This window comes from Lynx rufus, unplaced genomic scaffold (genome assembly GCF_022079265.1).
Source record: "Lynx rufus isolate CCGP_SWC_20201006 ecotype Redwood Valley unplaced genomic scaffold, mLynRuf1.p SCAF_19, whole genome shotgun sequence".
NCBI classification, from domain to species: Eukaryota; Metazoa; Chordata; class Mammalia; order Carnivora; family Felidae; genus Lynx; species Lynx rufus.
In genome coordinates, this window is record NW_025814833.1 from 14,622,981 (window position 1) to 14,641,833 (window position 18,853).

The 18,853-nt window shown below is 49.3% G+C and overlaps 1 protein-coding gene, 1 non-coding gene and 1 pseudogene across 2 annotated transcripts; all 3 read right to left on the reverse strand.

The window, feature by feature from the left end:
* Window positions 1–2,162: 2,162 nt before the first annotated feature.
* RPL39 (ribosomal protein L39) lies at window positions 2,163–5,625 on the reverse strand. Its single transcript, XM_047081864.1, has 3 exons — window positions 5,542–5,625; window positions 3,464–3,567; window positions 2,163–2,391 (listed from the first exon to the last, which is right to left on the reverse strand). Exons 1-3 carry the CDS (start codon window positions 5,542–5,544, stop codon window positions 2,343–2,345), a joined length of 156 nt encoding a protein of 51 aa, XP_046937820.1. The 5' UTR covers window positions 5,545–5,625; the 3' UTR covers window positions 2,163–2,342.
* LOC124514090 (small nucleolar RNA SNORA69) lies at window positions 2,791–2,922 on the reverse strand. Its single transcript, XR_006962581.1, has one exon. It is a non-coding gene; the product is annotated as a small nucleolar RNA SNORA69 (small nucleolar RNA).
* Window positions 5,626–9,951: 4,326 nt separating the features above from the next.
* Window positions 9,952–10,805, reverse strand: LOC124513758 (protein BEX1-like; annotated as a pseudogene).
* Between the last annotated feature and the right edge of the window lie 8,048 nt (window positions 10,806–18,853).

The following is an 18,853-nucleotide window of genomic DNA, read 5'->3' on the forward strand; positions in this document are numbered from 1 at the left end:
CAGAGCTCCCATAATTCCCCCTTCAGGAAGCACTGATCTAGTCCTTCACAGATGGGCAAACAAATACTGGCAACCGAACGAGCTAGAGCTAGTGAGGGGCCAATGGAACCAGGACCTGTGCCCAACTCCCAGGCTCAAAAGTAACTCCTTAGGGAAAGAAAAAAGTTAACCCCTTATGTACAAGCAATCATCCCTGGTGCCCATGTCATTCTACCTTTCATTTCTGACACCTGTTTAAGGTCCATTAGTGGCACCTTAGCGGTGTCCCAACCTACTCTGAACAGTGAGGCTGAGGTTATTATTTTTTTTAATATTCGAGTGTGTATGTGAGCAGGGGAGGAACAGAGAGGGACAGAGAATCCCAAGCAGGCTCTGCGCTGTCAGCATGGAGCCCAACACAGGGCTCCATCCAGAGTCGGACACTTAATAGATGGAGCCACCCGGCCGGCCCGAGGCTGAGGTGTTTTTAATCCTCCAAGTTGAAAATTCCCGGCACAGGACTGCCAATTATATCGAGCCCCACTGCTTTGGATCCGTGTAACATCTTTTAGGTTACCACTGCTACCAGGGTGCCTGGGTGGCTCATTTTGTTAAGTGTCTGACTCTCGATTTCGGCTCAGGTCACGATCTCGTGGTTTCCTGGGTTCGAGCCCTGCATCGGGCTGTGCACGCGGTGCCTTGCAGGGCCTGCTTTGGATTGTCTCCCGCTCTCTCTTCCTGCCCCTCTCCTGCTCACACGCTCTCTCAAAATAAATTTAAAAACAAAACAAACCTCCTGTTGTCCCCACAGCAGCAGCTCCCAGGTTCCTAGGTTGGTTAATTGGTATTCTGTAGCCCACTCTTCTGATTTCCAATAAACAGTGGTCCTTCAGGATTATGACCATCTGAACCTCTTAGTGTGGTTCTGGGTTAGGGACCCCTGTGCCAGGCCATCCCTGCCACTTGCTCTCTGCTACATCCAGCACAGGGTCCCTACAAACTCCATATGGGGTCGCCACCAAACTTGACTCCCCTTTCCCTCCCTGTAGTTTCACCTACATCCCACAGGTAATTAGGGACCCTTTGTTCCTTCCCACGTTTTCCAGACATTTGTTCTGGCTTCCATATTGGCCCATTACTAGCCTAACCTACACCCACACCTGTCTATCAACTGACCCCAAGTACCTAGAACAGTGCCTGGCAGGGGCGCCTGGGTGGCTCAGTTGGTTGGGCGTCCGACTTCGGCTCAGGTCTCGATCTCGCGGTCCGTGAGTTCGAGCCCCGCGTCGGGCTCTGTGCCGACAGCTCAGAGCCTGGAGCCTGCTTCGGATTCTGGGTCTCCCTCTCTCTCTGCCCCTCCCTCGTTCATGCTCTGTCTCTCTCTGTCTCAAAAATAAATAAAACATTAAAAAAAAAACAAAAAACAAACAGTGCCTGGCACATAAAGGCCCAGTAAATCTGAATTTTAGTGTGTCAAAACAGTCTTTTGATTTCATTCAACAATTTAAAAATACAGAAATTTAGTTCACAGGCCAAACAAAACCAGGCAGACCAGTCTGATAACCCCTGGTTCAGATGATTCCTACTTGTATTGAAGACTGGCATTAGAGAATAGTATATAAAGATGCTATTTAAGAATGTGCTTGGGCACCTGAGTGGCTCAGTCAGTTTAAGTTCCATTCTTGATCTGAGAGTCCCGAGTTTGGGCCCTGTGTTGGGCTCCGTGCCAGGCATGAAACCTACTTAAAAAAAAGAATGTGCTACCTCAAATATTCACTTCCCATAAGGCGTTAAGAGCCATTAGCCACATGGAGTTTTTTTTAATTACAATTAAATAAAAATTTAAAAATCAGTTCCTGGGGCGCCTGGGTAGCTCAGTTGGTGAAGCGTCCGACTTCAGCCCGGGTCACCGTCTTGCGATCTGTGGGTTCGAGCCCCGCATCGGGCTCTGTCCTGACAGCTCGGAGCCTGGAACCTGCTTCACATTTCGTGTCACCCTCCCCCTCTCAAAAATAATTTACACATTAAAAAAAAAAAAAATCAGCTCTTCACTCAAACTAGCCACACGTCCTTCCAATGTCAAAGGACATTTCTATCACTACAGAAAGTTCTACCGGACAGCGCTATGGGAGATCTGACAGTAGGAGGAAGTCAGTCCTTCACAAATCAGAACACAACAGCAGTTCAACCAAAAGGTCTCACAGGTTTATTACTGAACCAACCTACAGGAGCAGAAGCATCATAACAGAGAAAAGTCAATTTCCTAATAAAACACATCTACTGGTCAGGCAGCAGGGAGGTGATGGAATAGAAACGTATGACTTTCAGGCGGCATAAACGTGTGCCATCTCATGTTCGATCCCTCACAGACCCAGCTTCGTTCTTCTCCAATGCCGCCTCTTGGAGTTGTATCTGCACAGAAGGAAACTGCGGGTTACAAAGGCAGTCTGACTTCAACAGGCTCCCAGTTTTCCTTCCCGTAACACGTTTGGAGCTCTTTGGAGAGTAAAAGGTGACTTGCTAGATGTGTTTAAGAACTAGTCACATCAAATTTTTGCCTCTCCAAAGGATTCCAAGCCAAGAAAACACACTGGTTCTTGAGACTGGACTAGTGGGGAAGTTCTTTCCCCTCCCAAGAGTACGCACACCTACTTGTGATTCAACATCCCCGGGGAGACCCAGACATCTTTATTTTCGAACCTCTCGTCTTTCAAAACATCAAAACAGCATCTGCAGAATCTTTCCAATAGATTAACACCCCCAATCATTTCAGTATCAAAGCAAGTGACTTGCAGAATGAAAGCTCCTCAGAATTGTCCATGTCAATCTGTCCTGATTTTACCCTCAGAGAGGCAAAATCAAAAATGATCAACACTGTTTTTCTTTCAGCAGGATAATGTCAGTACTTCCACAAAACGAAGCACTGTAATTGCAACCTGCTTTAACACACTTTAAAAGTTGCAAGGCAGCTGAGGGACAAGAAAAATCCTTCAATTGTGCCAGTTATGATCTCCCGGTTCCTGAGTTCAAGCCCCGCATCGGGCTCCACACTGAGTGTCGAACCTGCTTGGGATTCCCTCTCTCCCTCTCTCTCTGCACTGAGGGCACGGAGCCTGCTTTGCCTGTTAGCTTAGATGACCCCAGAGGCCTTCTATCGCAATTCTAGCAATTACATCTTTTTTCCAAAACCATCAATTCAACTACTTCTGCAGTAGAGGGCAATCTTCCAATCTTTAGGAAAAGATAAACACCTCCAAGATGGACTAGGCGAGCAACAAGACAGCCTTCCACTTTACGTTCTGGCTCAGACTAAAGACAACAGGAAATTAACAAATATTGGAGTGTCTGCCCTTAATCCCAGAGGTGGGCTGGGTTTCTGTCCAGAAACACAGAGGAAGCACATTAAAACAAAACAACCACCCCACAAAAGACGCAGGTGATTATAGGGCAGGGTGTGTGTGTGGGGGGGGGGGGGGGTCCTTACCTGATTTTATTACCAGTTTTCATCCGAATCCACTGGGGAATGGGACGATTCTGCTTTTGTTTCTTGGCCAGGAATCGCTTGATCCTGAAAGTCTTGTGAGAAGACTGGGAAGAAAAGGTAACCAATTAAAATTTTTTCAAAATATTTTATTTATTTTTGAGAGAGGCAGAGCATGAGCACGGCAGGGGAGAGAGAAAGAGAGACACAGAATCTGAAGCAGGCTCCAGGTTCCGAGCTGTCAGCACAGAGCCTGATGCGGGGCTCAAACTCATATGAACGGCGAGATCATGACCTGAGCCAAAGTCAAGTCAGACACTTAACCGACTGAACCACCCAGGCGCCCCAAAAAGGTAATCAATTTAGACAGCAACACCAGAGCTTGCTCAAAAGATTCAAAGTCAGGAACTCCTTCAATCCACAAACACTTGAATGCTTTATCTATACCAAAAACAACCTTCTCAATGCTAAACCCATCCATCACGCCCTTTGTGCTGCTTCTTACAATTTCTAGAGGCAGATATGTAATTCCCACTGTTCAAATAAAAATCACCAAGAGTCAGAAAAGTAAGTAACCTACCCCAAATCAGAGTATTAATGTGCAGAGCTGGGATTCAAGCTCAGGTCATCTATGCTCCAAGGCTAGGGTGCCTTCCACTCTTCCCTGCTGTCACCCAGGACCCAGAGGACCACTGGGGATAGCTGAGGAACTTGGTTTTCACAAAAGAACACAAGCTTTTTAAAAAAATTTTTTTAATTGTTTATTATTATTTGTGAGAGAGAGACAGAGAACAAGCAGGGAAGGGGCAGAGAGAGAGGGAGACACAGAATCGGAAGCAGGCTCCAGGCTCCCAGCTCTCAGCACAGAGCCCGACACGGGGCTCGAACTCACAGACCGCGAGATCATGACCTGAGCTGTAGCTGGCCGCCCAACCCACTGAGTTATCCAGGGGCCCCAAGGACACAAGCTTTTGGTCACCCAGAACAATCTGTCACTTGCAAGACAACTAGTCTCAGTGCACTATGTACAACAGGTACCTAATTTCAAGGGTCATCCCAAGAGTAATTAAGATATACACAAAGTCCTTGACCATCAATAAATCTATTCTAACCCACTGACCATTTTGATATTAATTCTAACTGTACTTAACACATAATTTTCAAGGATGACTTTCCCAATTTCTCATTGCGTTTTTGGCTTTAAGTACTTGGGTCATCTAAGTCCAATCCCAACCACCCCCCCCCCCCCCGCCCTCAGAATGCAGAACAATCTGGAAATGGCAGGAGTGGTAGTCTCGAGTCTGGCCAACGTGGTCCAGCACACCCCTGCATAATAACAGGGGCCATTACAAAGAAGGCAAGGACTACACTCCTCTCTCCCAGCTCACGGTAGCAGTTGTAAATTTTCTGTCAACTAAAACAACCAGTTACCGATCCTCTCTCTCCACACCTAGAAGCAGAAGGCAATTTTACGTTCTAAGAAACCTATCACAGGTTAAAATCCACGACCATAATTGTCCTCAGTTGGCATTTTAGGTTGAACGCCCTAATGGCATATAGATTCACACTAGAGCACCCCTTCTTCCAGGTGCTTCCACGGGGGAGATACTTAAATCCTCGAACAAAGAATTAAAAATCCTGTAAGCGCCTAGTTTGCTATGCAGCCGGCAGCCGACGTAAAAAGTTTCCGTAAGCCAGCAGACCACATTCCCTTCTCGATGCCTGGCACGTCCCACGTGCCCCAAGGTCGGGCCACGGTTTCTGGAGTGGATCCCCCCACTTCTCTCCCTGTCCCAGAATCACAGTTCGCTCCGTAAGGGCGAAGGGCAGGGGGAACCCCTGCTAGCCTGGGCAGCGGCCTGGAGCACAAAGCGCCACCCCCCCCACCCCCCCTTAGGTTCTCCATCACTTGCTAGTTTCCCGCCAGGCCTGTAGCTGGAGCCGTGGCCAAACTCGGCCTTCTCTAGAAAAAGCCTTTAAAAGGCCCCAGCACCTCGATACAGCGTGAGGTGCCTGCGAAATCGCGGAAGCCTCAAGTTTCGCGAAAGCACCCCGGGGCCGATGGTTACGGATAAACTTACCATGGCGAGAAACGACCAGCGGCGCCCACAAGGACGGCGAAGAACGAAAAGAAGGAAGCGGGCGGAAGCACGTATTTAGAAGACGTTGCCGGAGGCGGAGCTTGGAAGCTGCTGCCATTGGCCGATGGCCGTCTCTGGCCGCCCTTTCTGCCTCAGCCGCGCACGCGTGCGCGTGCGCGCGCGCGCTCTCGTGGGAACTCGGCAAATCGCGCTTGTCCGTGCGAAATGGAATTCGTTTTACGCCACTTCCGTAAGTGGGCGGGAGCAGGGCACCCTGCTTCGTGGGTGAGGCGCACAGGCCGTGGTAAAAGCCGAAGCGGTAACCCTTCCGAGGGCAGAGACAGCAGAGTGGGCGGAGCTAACTCCAAGGGCGGGTGGGGGATACGTCACGTCCGAGTGCAAGGGACTTCGGTCCTGGGTTTAGGAAGCAGAGCGCCGAGGGTTAACCTCCGCCGGGGTGGCCTGGCGGTGCGCATCTCGGTCTTATCTCGACGTCTAGCATGGTTTCGAGCTGGCTGGGCCGTGCTGGACGGGAAGGGATGGTGGTGTTGGAGAAAGCAAGGGAGGGTGGCGAGGGCTGCACTGGTTGGGTCCGGGAGGTCTAGGCAAGAGGTTGCTGCTCATCAAGGTCTAAGCTGAGAAATTTCGAGATAACCTTTTCCTTGGCTACTAGGAATCCCAGACGGACTTTTAGCCCGCTTTGCAAAATGCATAGGAATTAATGACATGCGTTTTGGATGTTGATGATCCCCGATTCCATGTTTTTCTTCTCCACATTTAAAAACAGAAACTTTTGGGGGCGCCTGGGTGGCTCAGTCGGTTGAGCGTCCGACTTCAGCTCAGGTCATGATCTCACAGTCCGTGAGTTCGAGCCCCGCGTCAGGCTCCGTGCTGACAGCTCAGAGCCTGGAGCCTGCTTCGGATTCTGGGTCTCCCTCTCTCTCTGCCCCTCCCCTGCTCACGCTCTGTGTCTCTCTGTCTCAAAAATAAATTAAAAAAAAATAAAAAAAAATAATAACAAACTTTTGGGACGCCTGGGTGGCTCAGTCGGATGACTGTCACACTCTTAATTTAGCCTCAGGTCCTGATCCCGAGGTCGTGGGATTGAGCCCCACTTGGGCTGTGCGCTGAGCATGGAACCTGCTTAAGATTCCCTCTGCCCCCTCCCCGCTGCTTGTGCGCTCTCTGTGTCTCTCTAAAATGAAATAAAATAAAAACAAAATCCTCTGTGTATCTTTGCAGTCACTTCAGGCCATTTTGCACCAGTAGATTAAGGTAAGGGTTTTTAACCTGGGGTCCACAAATGGTCCATTTATAGAGTTCACAGGATACATGAACTTGGATGGGAAAAAAAATCACAACTCGTTTTTATCAAACTGTCTGAAATTTAGCACTTTCTTTATTTACAAAGGTAGGCAACATACTATAGTCGCGTCAACAGTACCTATGACTTTGTCACCAGTAGAGATCAAAGATGGTTTCATATCACATTGCATTTGATGCAGATGTCTTGAAATACCATTTACACATTCATCACTTGTTTGGAATTATAGTACAGTTGGCCCTTCAACAACGTGGACTTGAACTGCCTGGGTCCACTTATATGTGGATTTTTTGTCGATGGATACAGTACAGTACTATAAATATTTTCTTTGGTGATTTTCTTAATAAACTTTTCCCTAGCATACTTTATCATAAGGATATAGTTTATAATACATATGACGTGTGGAGTATGTGTAAATCAACAGTTTGTGTTATCAGTTAGGCTTCTGGTCAGCAGTAGGCTATTAAGTTTTTGGGGAGTCAAAAGTTACATGTAGAGGGGCGCCTGGGTGGCGCAGTCGGTTAAGCGTCCGACTTCAGCCAGGTCACGATCTCGTGGTCCATGAGTTCGAGCCCCGCGTCGGGCTCTGGGGTGATGGCTCAGAGCCTGGAGCCTGTTTCCGATTCTGTGTCTCCCTCTCTCTCTGCCCCTCCCCTGTTCATGCTCTGTCTCTCTCTGTCCCAAAAATAAATAAATGTTGAAAAAAAAATTTTTAAAAAAAGTTACATGTAGATTTTACACTGCATAGGGTCAGCACCCCTAACTCCTGCGTTGTTCAAGGGTAAACTATAGTTATTGGGCCCATAAGTAGAACCGTGTTAAGAAGCCTATATGTCCGGGGCACTTGGGTGGCTCAGTCGGTTAAGCACTGACTCTTGACCTTGGCTCAGGGTGGGATTGAGCCCCGCATCAGGCTCTGCACTGACATTGCGAAGCCTGCCTGGGATTCCTGGGATTCTCTCTCTCTCTCTCTCTCTCTCTCTTTCTTCCCCTTCCCTGTTCATTCTCTCTCTCTCTCTCTCTCCTTCTTTCAAAATAAATAGATAAACTTTAGGGGCACCTGGGTGGCCCAGTCGGTTAAGCATCCAACTTCAGCTCAGGTCATGATCTCACAGTTTATGAGTTCAAGCCCTGTGTCGGGCTAAGGGCTGACAGCATAGAGCCTGGAGCCCGCTTTGAGTTCTGTGTCTCCCTCTCTCTCTCTGCCCCTCCCCACCACACGCGCATGCGTGTGTGTGTGTGTGTGTGTGTGTGTGTGCATGCGCACGCTCTCTCTCAAAAATAAACATTAAAAAATTTTTAATAAAATTATTAAAAAATGGGGAGCCTAGGTGACTCAAGTCACTTAAGCATCCAACTCTTGATTTTGGCTCAGGTCATGATCTCGGGGTTCGTGGGATCTAGTCCCGAGTCGGGCTCTGTGCAGACAATGGGGAGCCTGCTTGGGATTCCCTCACTCTCTCTCTGCCCTTACGCTGATGGTTCTCTCTCTCTCTCTCTCTCTCAAGAAATAAATAAATAAATAAATAAGCAATTAAAAAGAAGCTCATATGTTATTACAGCACACATTTCTTTTAGAAAATATTTTGATAACTATTACAGTGTAGTTGCTTTTCTTTGTAATCCTATGTACTCTGTCTTATGCATTTAAAAACATTCTGAAAATAAACTTCATCTGACTGCCAAAGGACTCCACAGCACAGAAATAGTTAGGAATCCCTATATTGGAGTACGGTGACAGATGGTAGAACAAACTAGTGGGAGAGAATTTGGAAATAGTCTGGGCAAGAAACTGGCCCGGGGGCGGGGGGGGGGGCCTGGCTGGCTCAGTCCGTAGAGCATGTGACTCTTGATCTTGGGGTTGTGAGTTCGAGCCCCAACATTGGGTGTAGAGATTACTTAAAAATGAAATCTTAAAAAAAGAAATGGCCCAAAGTAAAGTAGTCCCCGGGGATGTTGAATAAGAAGAAATAAAATCAAGAGATGATTGTGACATTAACAGGACTTGGTCCGGGTTTCTGTCTTGAGCAACTGGATGCTGGTGGCTTAGGTCTAGAGAGGAAATACACAAACAATAGGAAGTTTGAGCCAAATTTAATAACCATTTTTTAAAATGTTTATCTATTTTGGGGCACCTGGGTGGCTCAGTTGGTTGGGCGACCGATTTCGGCTTAGGTCCTGATCTTGAGGTCTGTGGGTTCCAGTCCTGCATCAGGCTCTGTGCTGGCAGCTCGGAGCCTGGAGCCTGCTTCATATTCTCTCTCTCTCTCTCTCTCTCTCTCTCTCTCTCTCTGCCCCTCTCCCATTCATGTTCTGTCTCAAAATAAATAAACATTTTATTTTGAGAGAGTGCACACACACACACACACATGAGAGGAGGGGAGGGGCAGAGAGAAGGATAGAGAGAATCCCAAGCAGGCTCCAAGTTCAGCGGGGAGCCCAATGCAGGGCAGGGATAGATCTCACGGACTGTGAGATCATGCCCTGAGCCGAAATCAAGAGTCAGCCACTTAATCGACTGAGCCACCCAGGTGCCCCAATAACCATTTTTTTTTAACAGCAAAACTTTGGTTACTTTAATCCCATCCATCTTTTAAATTCAGACCCTCATCCAGATAATTTTATGTTTAACTGAAGTGAGACCTCAGGCTTCTTAACCTGGATTTTTATTATTTATTTGAGAGCCAGTATTTTGTTTTTGGTGGCCCAGAGGAGCAGCAAATAAGCCTTTAGTTGCTGAATCACCATCATTATCATCATTATAGCTACCATTTACCCTAGGTTTAGGGTGCGATTGACACGGTGCTGAGAGCTTACACAAATCTTTTTTTTTTTTTTTTTTGCCTCTTTAAACTGCTTTATTAACTTCACAACGTATGATGAGCATCTTGCTGTACAATAGGGTAAAACTCCCCTGCTGACACAGTCTTACAGATTGGGTCAAAATATAACATTCAGTTAGAAGCTGGTAACAGGAGACCCACAAGAGACACGGAGCACCAAAAGGTTTATAACAAAGGTACATTGAGAACATGTAAGTTGAGGAAGCAGGTATGTCTTCCTGTTAACTTCAGGGAAAACAGGATTCAAGATACGAGGCAAAACTCATCCTGATGGTCATGGCCGCAGGGTCAAGTGCTAACCGCCCTCAGACCATGACCGGATTGCTTTTCCCTCAGCTGTCTCACCTCCTCCCCAATCCTTTCCATATTCTCTCTTTTTTTTTTTTAAGTTTATTTAGTGATTTTGACAGAGACAGTGGGGCACCTGGGTGGCTCAATTGGTTAAGCACCGGGCTCTTGATTTCAGCTTAGGTTATGATCTCACAGTTTGTGAGTTCAAGGCCCACATTGGGCTCTGCGCCGACAGTGTGGAGCCTGCTTGGGATTCTGTCTCTCCCTCTCTCTCTCTCTGCCCCTTCTCCACTCGCTCACTCTCTTTCTCTCAAAATAAATAAACTGGGGTGCCAGAGAGAGAGAGGGAGACAGAGAATCCCAAGCAGGCTCTGCACTGTCAGCACAGAGCCCGAGGCAGCGTTCGAACCCAGAAAACCGGGAGATCATGACCTCAGCCGAAACCAAGAGTCCCACACTTAACCGACCGAGCCACCCAGGCGCCCCGTCATATTCTCTTCTGTCACCCTTGCCTGTGGCTCTGTAAGCCTCCATCGCGCCCCACCTAGACTGCAGCATGGGCTGCCGAACTTGGAATCACCTGCAGTTTCCTCTAGGCACACGATATATACCAGCTTCCAAAGGGAGAGTCAAGGGCTCTCCTTTATTGGCAACTTGCTCCATTGCATCCTTTTATTTTCTTGGTTGGCATTTTCCATGTTGAGATTTTTTTTTTTTTTACTGCTTGCTCCTCTTTGGATGCCACAGCTCCTGGCCGTATCCTTGCGGTCTCCTGCCCATCCCGATTCTCCCGGGGAGTGTGCCATCGCCACTCAGACCTGCCCACCTGCTCCCCCTCCGCCTCCTACTCTTTGGGGCCGCCCCTGGCCTGCACACCCACAGGGCCACGGGGGGCAGGTACCGAGAGGTGTCAACCATCTTTTTAATTCTTAACAGCTTTAGAGCGCAATCTTTGTTCTACCTGGTTTTGATTCTTCCTCGCACGCTACCCCTTCTGAGTTTCTTTTGCTGATTCTTCCTTACCTCAATTCCTTTTTAACATTGGAGAGCCCCGAGGTTCGGTTTTGGACCTCCTCTTTTTTTTTTAAATTTTTTTAAAGTTTATTTATTTACTTTGAGAGAGACAGCAAGAGCAGGGGAAGGGAAGGGAAGAGAAGAGAGGGAGACAGAATCCCAAGCAGGCTCCGCGCTGTCAGCACAGAGCCCCCTGTGGGGCTCGAACTCACAAACCCGTGAGATCGTGACCTGAGCTGAAACCAAGAGTCGGATATCTAACCGACTGAGCCACCCAGGCGCCCTTGGACCTCTTCTCTTTTCTATATACACTCCCTCCTTTGGCGATTTCATCCAATATCATAGTTCTAAATACTCTCTTGGGTGATGACACCCAAACATGTATCTCCAGCCTGGACCTCTCCTGAGCTCCGACCACCTTCTCGGCATCCACTTGGATGTCTCATAGATGCCTTAAACTTAGTACGTCTCCAACAGAACTCCTGACCTTTTCACCCCTAACTGGCTCACTCAAAGTCCTCCCCATCACCGCAAATGGCACTCCATTCTTCCTGCCGCTTCGGCCAAAATCTATCTTCCACCTGTCCCTTTCGCATCCCGCATCTGGTTTGTCAGCAAATCTGGTCCGCTTGACTTTGACATTTATCCAGAATCTGAGGACTTCTCATCACCTCTACCCGGGTCCGAGCCACCCTCTCTCACCTAGATTATTTTAAGACTCCTCGCTGCTCTGCCCGCTTGCTGGCTTCCCTACAGCAGCCAGAGCGACCCTTTCAAGACCTCGGGCAGATCATGGCGCGCCTGATCTCCATGGCGCTCCTCCGCTCAGCGCGCTCCAATGGCTCCCCATCCCTCTCCTCATAAAAGAAAGTACGGGGGCACCTGGGTGGCACAGTCGGTTAAGCATCCAACTCTTGATCTGAGCTCAGGTCATGGTCTCGCAGTTCATGAGATCAAACCCTGCATTGGGCTGTGCGCTGATGGCACTGGGCCTGCTTGGGATTCTGTCTCTCCTTCTCTCTGCTCCACCCTTGTCCTCTCTCTCTCTCTCTCTCCCTCTGTCTCTCTCTCAAAATAAATAAATACACAACAGTTAAAAAAAAAAAAAAGAGGGGCGCCTGGGTGGCGCAGTCGGTTAAGTGTCCGACTTCAGCCAGGTCACGATCTCGCGGTCCGTGAGTTCGAGCCCCGCGTCGGGCTCTGGGCTGACGGCTCAGAGCCTGGAGCCTGTTTCCGTTTCTGTGTCTCCCTCTCTCTCTGCCCCTCCCTCGTTCATGCTCTGTCTCTCTCTGTCCCAAAAATAAATAAACTTTGAAAAAAAAAATTTTAAAAAAAAAAAAAAAAAAGAAAGAAAGCACAGGAATTTGCAGTGGCCTCAAAGGCCCTACCCAGTTGGTCGGACATTAGTTCTCTCACCCAGGCTCGTGCTGTCCTCCCTCTCACTTACTTTGCTAAAGCCTCACTGACCTCCTTGCTCTTCCTAAAACACGCCAGACACAGTTCCCTTCATGGCCTTACACCGGGTGTTCTCCCGCCCTGGGACTCCATTCCCCCAGGTACCCCACGGCTGCTTTCCACACCTCCTGCAAGTCAAGGCTCAAATGTCTCCACTCACGAGAGACCATTCATTCCCCAACGCTCCGGATCCCCATTCCCCGCTTTTCATGATAACACTTATCACCGTCTATTATGTCACAGCACGTATTTTTTATCGTCCTAATTCCACATAAGCTCAATGAGGGCAGGGAGATTTTATTTTTAACTCTTTATTTTGAAAGACTCAGGGATTCACCAGAACGCACAAAAATCTACACAGAGATCCTGTGCACCCTTCACTCAGCCTCTAGCATTATCGTCTTGCATTGCTATAATATCAAAACCAGGAAATTGACATTGGAACAATCCAAAGAGCTTAGATGTCACTCGTTAGATGTGCACTCATCTGTGTGTGTGCAGTTCTATAGCTTTATCACATGTGTAACTTTGCGTGTGTGTGTGTGTGTGTGTGTGTGTGTGTGTAGTTCTACATAGCTTTATCACATGTGTAACTTCACGGACCTACCACCACAGTAAAATCTAGAACCGTACCATTACCACAAGCCTCCACAAGGGCAGGGTTTTTTGGTCGCATCTCTTCCCTCCTGTACCCCCTGCACCAAGAACGAAGCCTGACACGGAGTAGGCCTGGGTACCTGTCGAACTGAAAAGGCCCCAAGTGCAGTGCTGACAGACTCTGAAGCCAGGGCCAGCTGAGTTTGGACACCCCACCAGTGCAACGTACTGGCTACATGACGTTGGATACGTAACTCGGCATGTCTGCGCCTCAGTTCCCTCTTCTGTAAAATGGGGGTAAATAATATTGCTTAACTCGCAGTGCCGTGGTGAGGATTCAGAGTCACTGGTAACACGTTACGCACACAGTAAGGCCTGAGTTAATGTCTACCTGGCACATAATAGCCACCGAGCTCAGTAAACAGCAGCCATTATTACTTTCATTCCCTTGTATGGTAACAGGGCAGAGAGTGCTAGGAAGCAAATAAACTGTTACAAGATTGAAGGGGAGGGGCGCCTGGGTGGCTCAGTCAATTGGGTGTCCGACTTCAGCTCAGGGCGTGATCTCACGGTTTGTGAGTTCAAGCCCCGCGTCGGGCTCTGTGCTGACAGCTCGGAGCCTGGAGCTGCTTTGGATTCTGTGTCTCCTTCTCCGTCCGCCCCTCCCCTGCTCGCGCTTTGTCTCTGTCTCTCAAATAAAAATAAACATAAAAAAATTTTTTTTTTTTTAATATTGAAGGGGTGCGGATTGCCAGCTAAGGGGAGGGGATGGCATCTAAATCCAGCCTTAGAAGGTGAGTGGTGGTGTTATGGGCTGAATTGCGTTCGCCTAAAATTCCTATGTGGAAGCCCTAACCCCAGTATTTCACAACATGACTCTTTGGAGGCAGGGCCTTTATGGTGGTGATTAACTTAAAATGAGGCTTGCTGGTGTGGGCCCTAAAGCAATCTGACTGATGTCCTTTGGGATACACCAAGAGACCCCAGAGACCCTCAAAGGCCATGTGAGAACACGATGGAAGCTGGCCGGCCAACTGCAAACCAATCAGAGGCCTCAGGAGATTTAGAAAAAAAATTTTTAGTTTATTTATTTTGAGAGAGGGCTAGCGTGAGCGGGGGAGGGGTAGAGAGAGGGAGAGACAAGAATCCCAAGCAGGGTCCGCCCTGTCAGTGCAGAGCCCCCCTCGGGGCGTCAGCTCACAAACTGTGAGATCAGGACCTGAGCGGAAAACCAAGAAGAGTTGGACGCTTAACCGACTGAGCCCCCCCCCCCCAGGTGCCCCAGAGAGGCCTCAGGAGACACCAAACCCCGCCGATGCCCTGATCATCGTGACCTTGGACTTCTAGCCTCCGGAACTGTGACAAATTTCTGTCGTTTGAGCCACCCAGTCTGGCATTCTGTTACGGCAGCCCTGGCAGACTGATACGGGTGGGATCAGGACATGGGGAGACGGGGAGGAGGGCTTTCCAGCCAGAAGGAGCCGCACGCCGCCAGCCACAAGAGACAAGAGTCGAGGTGCGGTACATTCTGATTGGGCGGAGCCCTATTTGCCGGAGGCACATTTCAGGGACCAGAATGCCGCAGAGCTGGGTCCCACAGGTGTCCGAAAGGACAGGGGCTGTGAAGAGGCTCCGGGATTGGCCATCATGGTGCTCCTTGGTGCCCGTGAAAGTTGGGCAGTATAGATGGGACGTGAGGAAGGTGGCAAGAAGGGAATACAGTGGGGGGTGAGGTGGGGCAGGGCTTGAAGGGAGGAGATGCTCTGAGGACATTTGGGTGTGAAGGGAAGGAGACAAAGAAGGGCCGCGCGAGAGAGTGGTGAGCTCAAGAGTTGGTGGGTTTTGGTAGATCATGGAGAAGAAGATGGGAAGAAGAGAGAGTAACAATGCACGAAGACGCAGGTATAGTGGACAGTGTGGGGGGCTCGGCGGGCCTGCGGGGGCAGGCCGAAGGGCATCAGGAGAGGAGCTTCCCTGGACAAGAAAGACACGAAGAGAGAATGTTTTTTGTAAATTTAGTTCTTTTTTTTTAATGCTTATTTATTTTTGAGAGAGACAGAGACAGAATGCGAGTGGGTTAGGGGCAGAGAGAGAGGGAGACATAGAATCAGAAGCAGGCTCCGGGCTCCGAGCTGTCAGCACAGAGCCCGACGCGGGGCTCGAACTCACAAACTGTGAAATCGTGACCTGAGCCGAAGTCGGACGCCCAACCGACTGAGCCACCCAGGCGCCCCTAGTTTTTAAATTATGTAAATATTTTACGTGGTTCCCTCCTATCTAACCCTACATTTCCTGTCCTAGGCGTTTCCCCAACGGGAAGGGGAACAAATGTGCCTGCAGAGGTAGGTACTAGGTTGCTTGTAGCAGAATTATTTGTGAGAGCCCCAAGCTGGAAACTGTCCTAATCTATCGCCACGTGAACAGATACACCGCGTGTTTCCCAAGGGCAGCAATACAGCAGCAGTTCTCAAAGTGTGACCCATGGAACTCTGGGGGAGGTCATTGAGACCCTTTCAGAGGGTCTGCGAGGTCAACATGAGTTTTCTAATAATACAAAGACATCACTTGCTTCTTTTACTCTCGTGCTCTCATGAGCGTAGTGTGGCGTTTTCAAGGGGCTATGTAACTAGAATGACCTCCTTGCTCTGACAGACAATAGAATGTGTGCTTGTGTGTTTTTTATATTCCTGTTTTAGGGCACCTGGGTGGCTCAGTCATTAAGCATCTGACTTCAGCTCAGGTCACGATCTCACAGTTCGTAAGTTCAAGTCCCACATCTGCTGAGCTCGAGCCCAACTTTGGGTGAACGCGAGGCCCGCATCACATCGGGTGAGCCCTGCTTCTCTCTCTCTCTCCCTCTCTCTGCCCCTCCTGGGATTCTGTGTCTCTCTCTGCCCCTTGCTCCCTTGTGCCCGATCTCTCTCTCTCTCAAAAAAAAAAAATTCCTGTTTTACTTTCTAATACAGTATATATCTATCTACATAAACAGAGGTCCATGAGGTAAGTGGTCTTAAGGAGGCTTAAGACCAAAACATTTGCAAACTGCTCCTATCCAGCAGTGGAAATAAACAAACTACGACAAAACCACCATGGCACGGATGATCTCATCAACATCCACAAAAATGTGGTACAAACGAAGCCAGACAAGAGCACACATTCTGTGTGATTCCATTTACGTAAAGACCAAAACCAGGAGAACGCAATCTGTGCCACGGGAAGTCAGGACAGTGGCTATCTTTGGGGGCAGGGGACGCTGATCATACTCTTTTTCCGGATCTGGGTGCTGTTTGTATGGGTGTGTTTACTTTGTGAAAATGCATCTAGCCGTACCCTTCGGGATTACACGGTTTTCTGTATGGGTGTTATATTTCAGCGTAAAGTTAAAAGCACATTTATATGGGTCTACAGACAAAACTATGAATGAGGGGCACCTGGGTGGCTCAGTCGGTTGAACGTCCAACTTCGGCTCAGGTCATGATCTCACCGTTGGGGAGTTTGAGCCCCCCGCCCCCTCCCGACTCCCTAGGCTACGTTTACCCCATAGGTAATTTCCATTGTGTCTTTGGGAAATATCTGAGTATTTTCACTTTCATGTCATTTCAGATATTCATATATTTGTTCGAATAACCCCCACCCCTGCCTTCCTAGGACAAAAGCAGCCTGGTAGGTAGGAGAGAGAGCCAGTGAGGGGGGAGAGAAGGAGATGGGCGGGGCGCACAGCAGGTGGGTTGGAGTGGGGGGGGGGGGACTTGGTTGGGCTCACCAGCCCTCTGCAGGGAGTAACTCGGTGGAGGAAGCGGAATAAAGCCGAAGGCCCGCACCGTGTGCCGTAGTGGGATCCAGGGCCCTGTCCTTGGTGGCAGGGCGTGGCCCACGTGCTGGGAGGGATGCGTGGGATGCTGGGAGTGCCCCCAGCCTGGGCAGTGGAAGGCCACGGAAAGGCCTTCAGAGAAGGGGCTGCTCGAGGGCAATCCTGATGAAGGAATAGGACGGGGCAGAGGAGGGGACGGAGGGAGGGCTTTCCGGGAAGAGGGAACTCTGTGTGTGCAAAGGGGCAGAGACCCCGAGCAGGTGTCCCGGGCCTCCCGGGGCAGGCCCGGGAGTCTGAGCTTCATCCTGGAGGCCAGCAATCTGCAACTTCTTGAGCAGAACAACTCTGCGTTTTTAAAAGGCATGGTCTGGGGCGCCTGGGTGGCGCAGTCGGTTAAGCGTCCGACTTCAGCCAGGTCACGATCTCGCGGTCCGTGAGTTCGAGCCCCGCGTCGGGCTCTGGGCTGATGGCTCAGAGCCTGGAGCCTGTTTCCGGTTCTGTGTCTCCCTCTCTCTCTGCCCCTCACCCGTTCATGCTCTGTCTCTCTCTGTCCCAAAAATAAATAAACGTTGAAAAAAAAAATTAAAAAAAAAAATAAATAAAAGGCATGGTCTATAGAGATCCACCCTTGACTCTTCTTCTCTTACCCCTCTGTTCTAATCTGCCGGCAAGCCCTGTTCGTGCTCTCCTCAACATCTAGAACAACATCTTCAACAGCTCTCTTCTCCAGCTAGAATCCACGCGCCCCCGCGGCCCCCAGCCTGGCCCAAGATACCACCATCCCCCACCTGAGTCATGACAAAAGCCTCCTAACTCTTCTGCCTTCTTTTGACCTTACCCCCTCCAGTCACTTCTCGGTACAGCAGCCAGAGTGATCCTGGTTTTGTTTTTTTGAGTAGTTTCTTTATTTTGACAGAGACGGTACGAGTGGGGGAGGAGCAGAGAGCGAGGGGGAGAGAGAGAGAGAGAGAGGGAGAGAGAGAGAGAGAATCCCAAGCAGGCTCTGCGCTGCCAGCAGAGAGAGCCCGATGCCTGGCTCAAACCCACAAAGCCGTGAGATCAGGACTTGGCGTGAAGCTGAAATCAAGAGTCGGACGCTCGACTGACTGAGCCACCTAGGCGCCCCTCCAATCAGGTTTTCACCTGTTCTGAAGATCACTCGTGACTTCTCTGTTGCCAAATCCTAGGTTAATGTCTCTGGTATGGTCTGATTGGACCCATCAGCAACATTTGTCTGAGTTGACTCCTCCTTGAAATACTCGGTTCGCTTGGCTCCCAGGACAGTACACTTGCTTGGTTTTCTTCCTCGTTCAGACCCTCTTTTCCTGGTTCTTTGTCGCGTGTCTAAATGCCTGAGGGCTCCAGACTTCACTCCTTGAATCTCTTCTCTTCCATCTATACTTACTCCCGTGGTGATCTTAATCCCATGGCTTCACATGTCCGAAACTGATAGCCCCCTGCACCACCGCACACATGCACACACGCACACACACGCACACACTTTTTCCTGCAGTTTCCTCCATCTCAATCCTTTCCTCATCCTCCCAGGTGCTTAAACAATCTTTGACTCTCTCACACCCCACATCTGGTCGGTCAGCAAATTCTGTGGGCTCTACCTACAAAATGTGCTCAGAATGTGATCACTTCTGACTACTTCTGCTGCTGCCATCCTGGTCCAGGCAACTGTCATTTCTCTACTAGATTACTGCGACAGCTTAAGGTCTCTTTGCCCTTCTTTCCTCTGTTTTGGTCTGTTTTCAACACAGCAGCCAGAGTGATCCTTTTATTTTTAAATATTAAGTCAGATTATATCACACCTCTGCTCAAAACTGTGTGGTGGTTCCTATAACATCTGGAAGAAAAGCCCAAGTCCTAACTATGACCTGTAAGATCTTGCCCCTGTGAGCTCTCTGACTTCACTCCATCCGTTTTGGCTGCCCCCCACCTTGCTCACTCTACCCCAGCCATTATGGGGCC

What these genes read in the sequence shown, in the direction of transcription:
- RPL39 (XM_047081864.1), bottom strand. An exon ending in AAAACTGGTAATAAAATCAG is followed by an intron (nt 2,392 to 3,463) that starts GTAAGGACCCCC and finishes CCTTCTGTGCAG; the next exon opens with ATACAACTCCAAGAGGCGGC.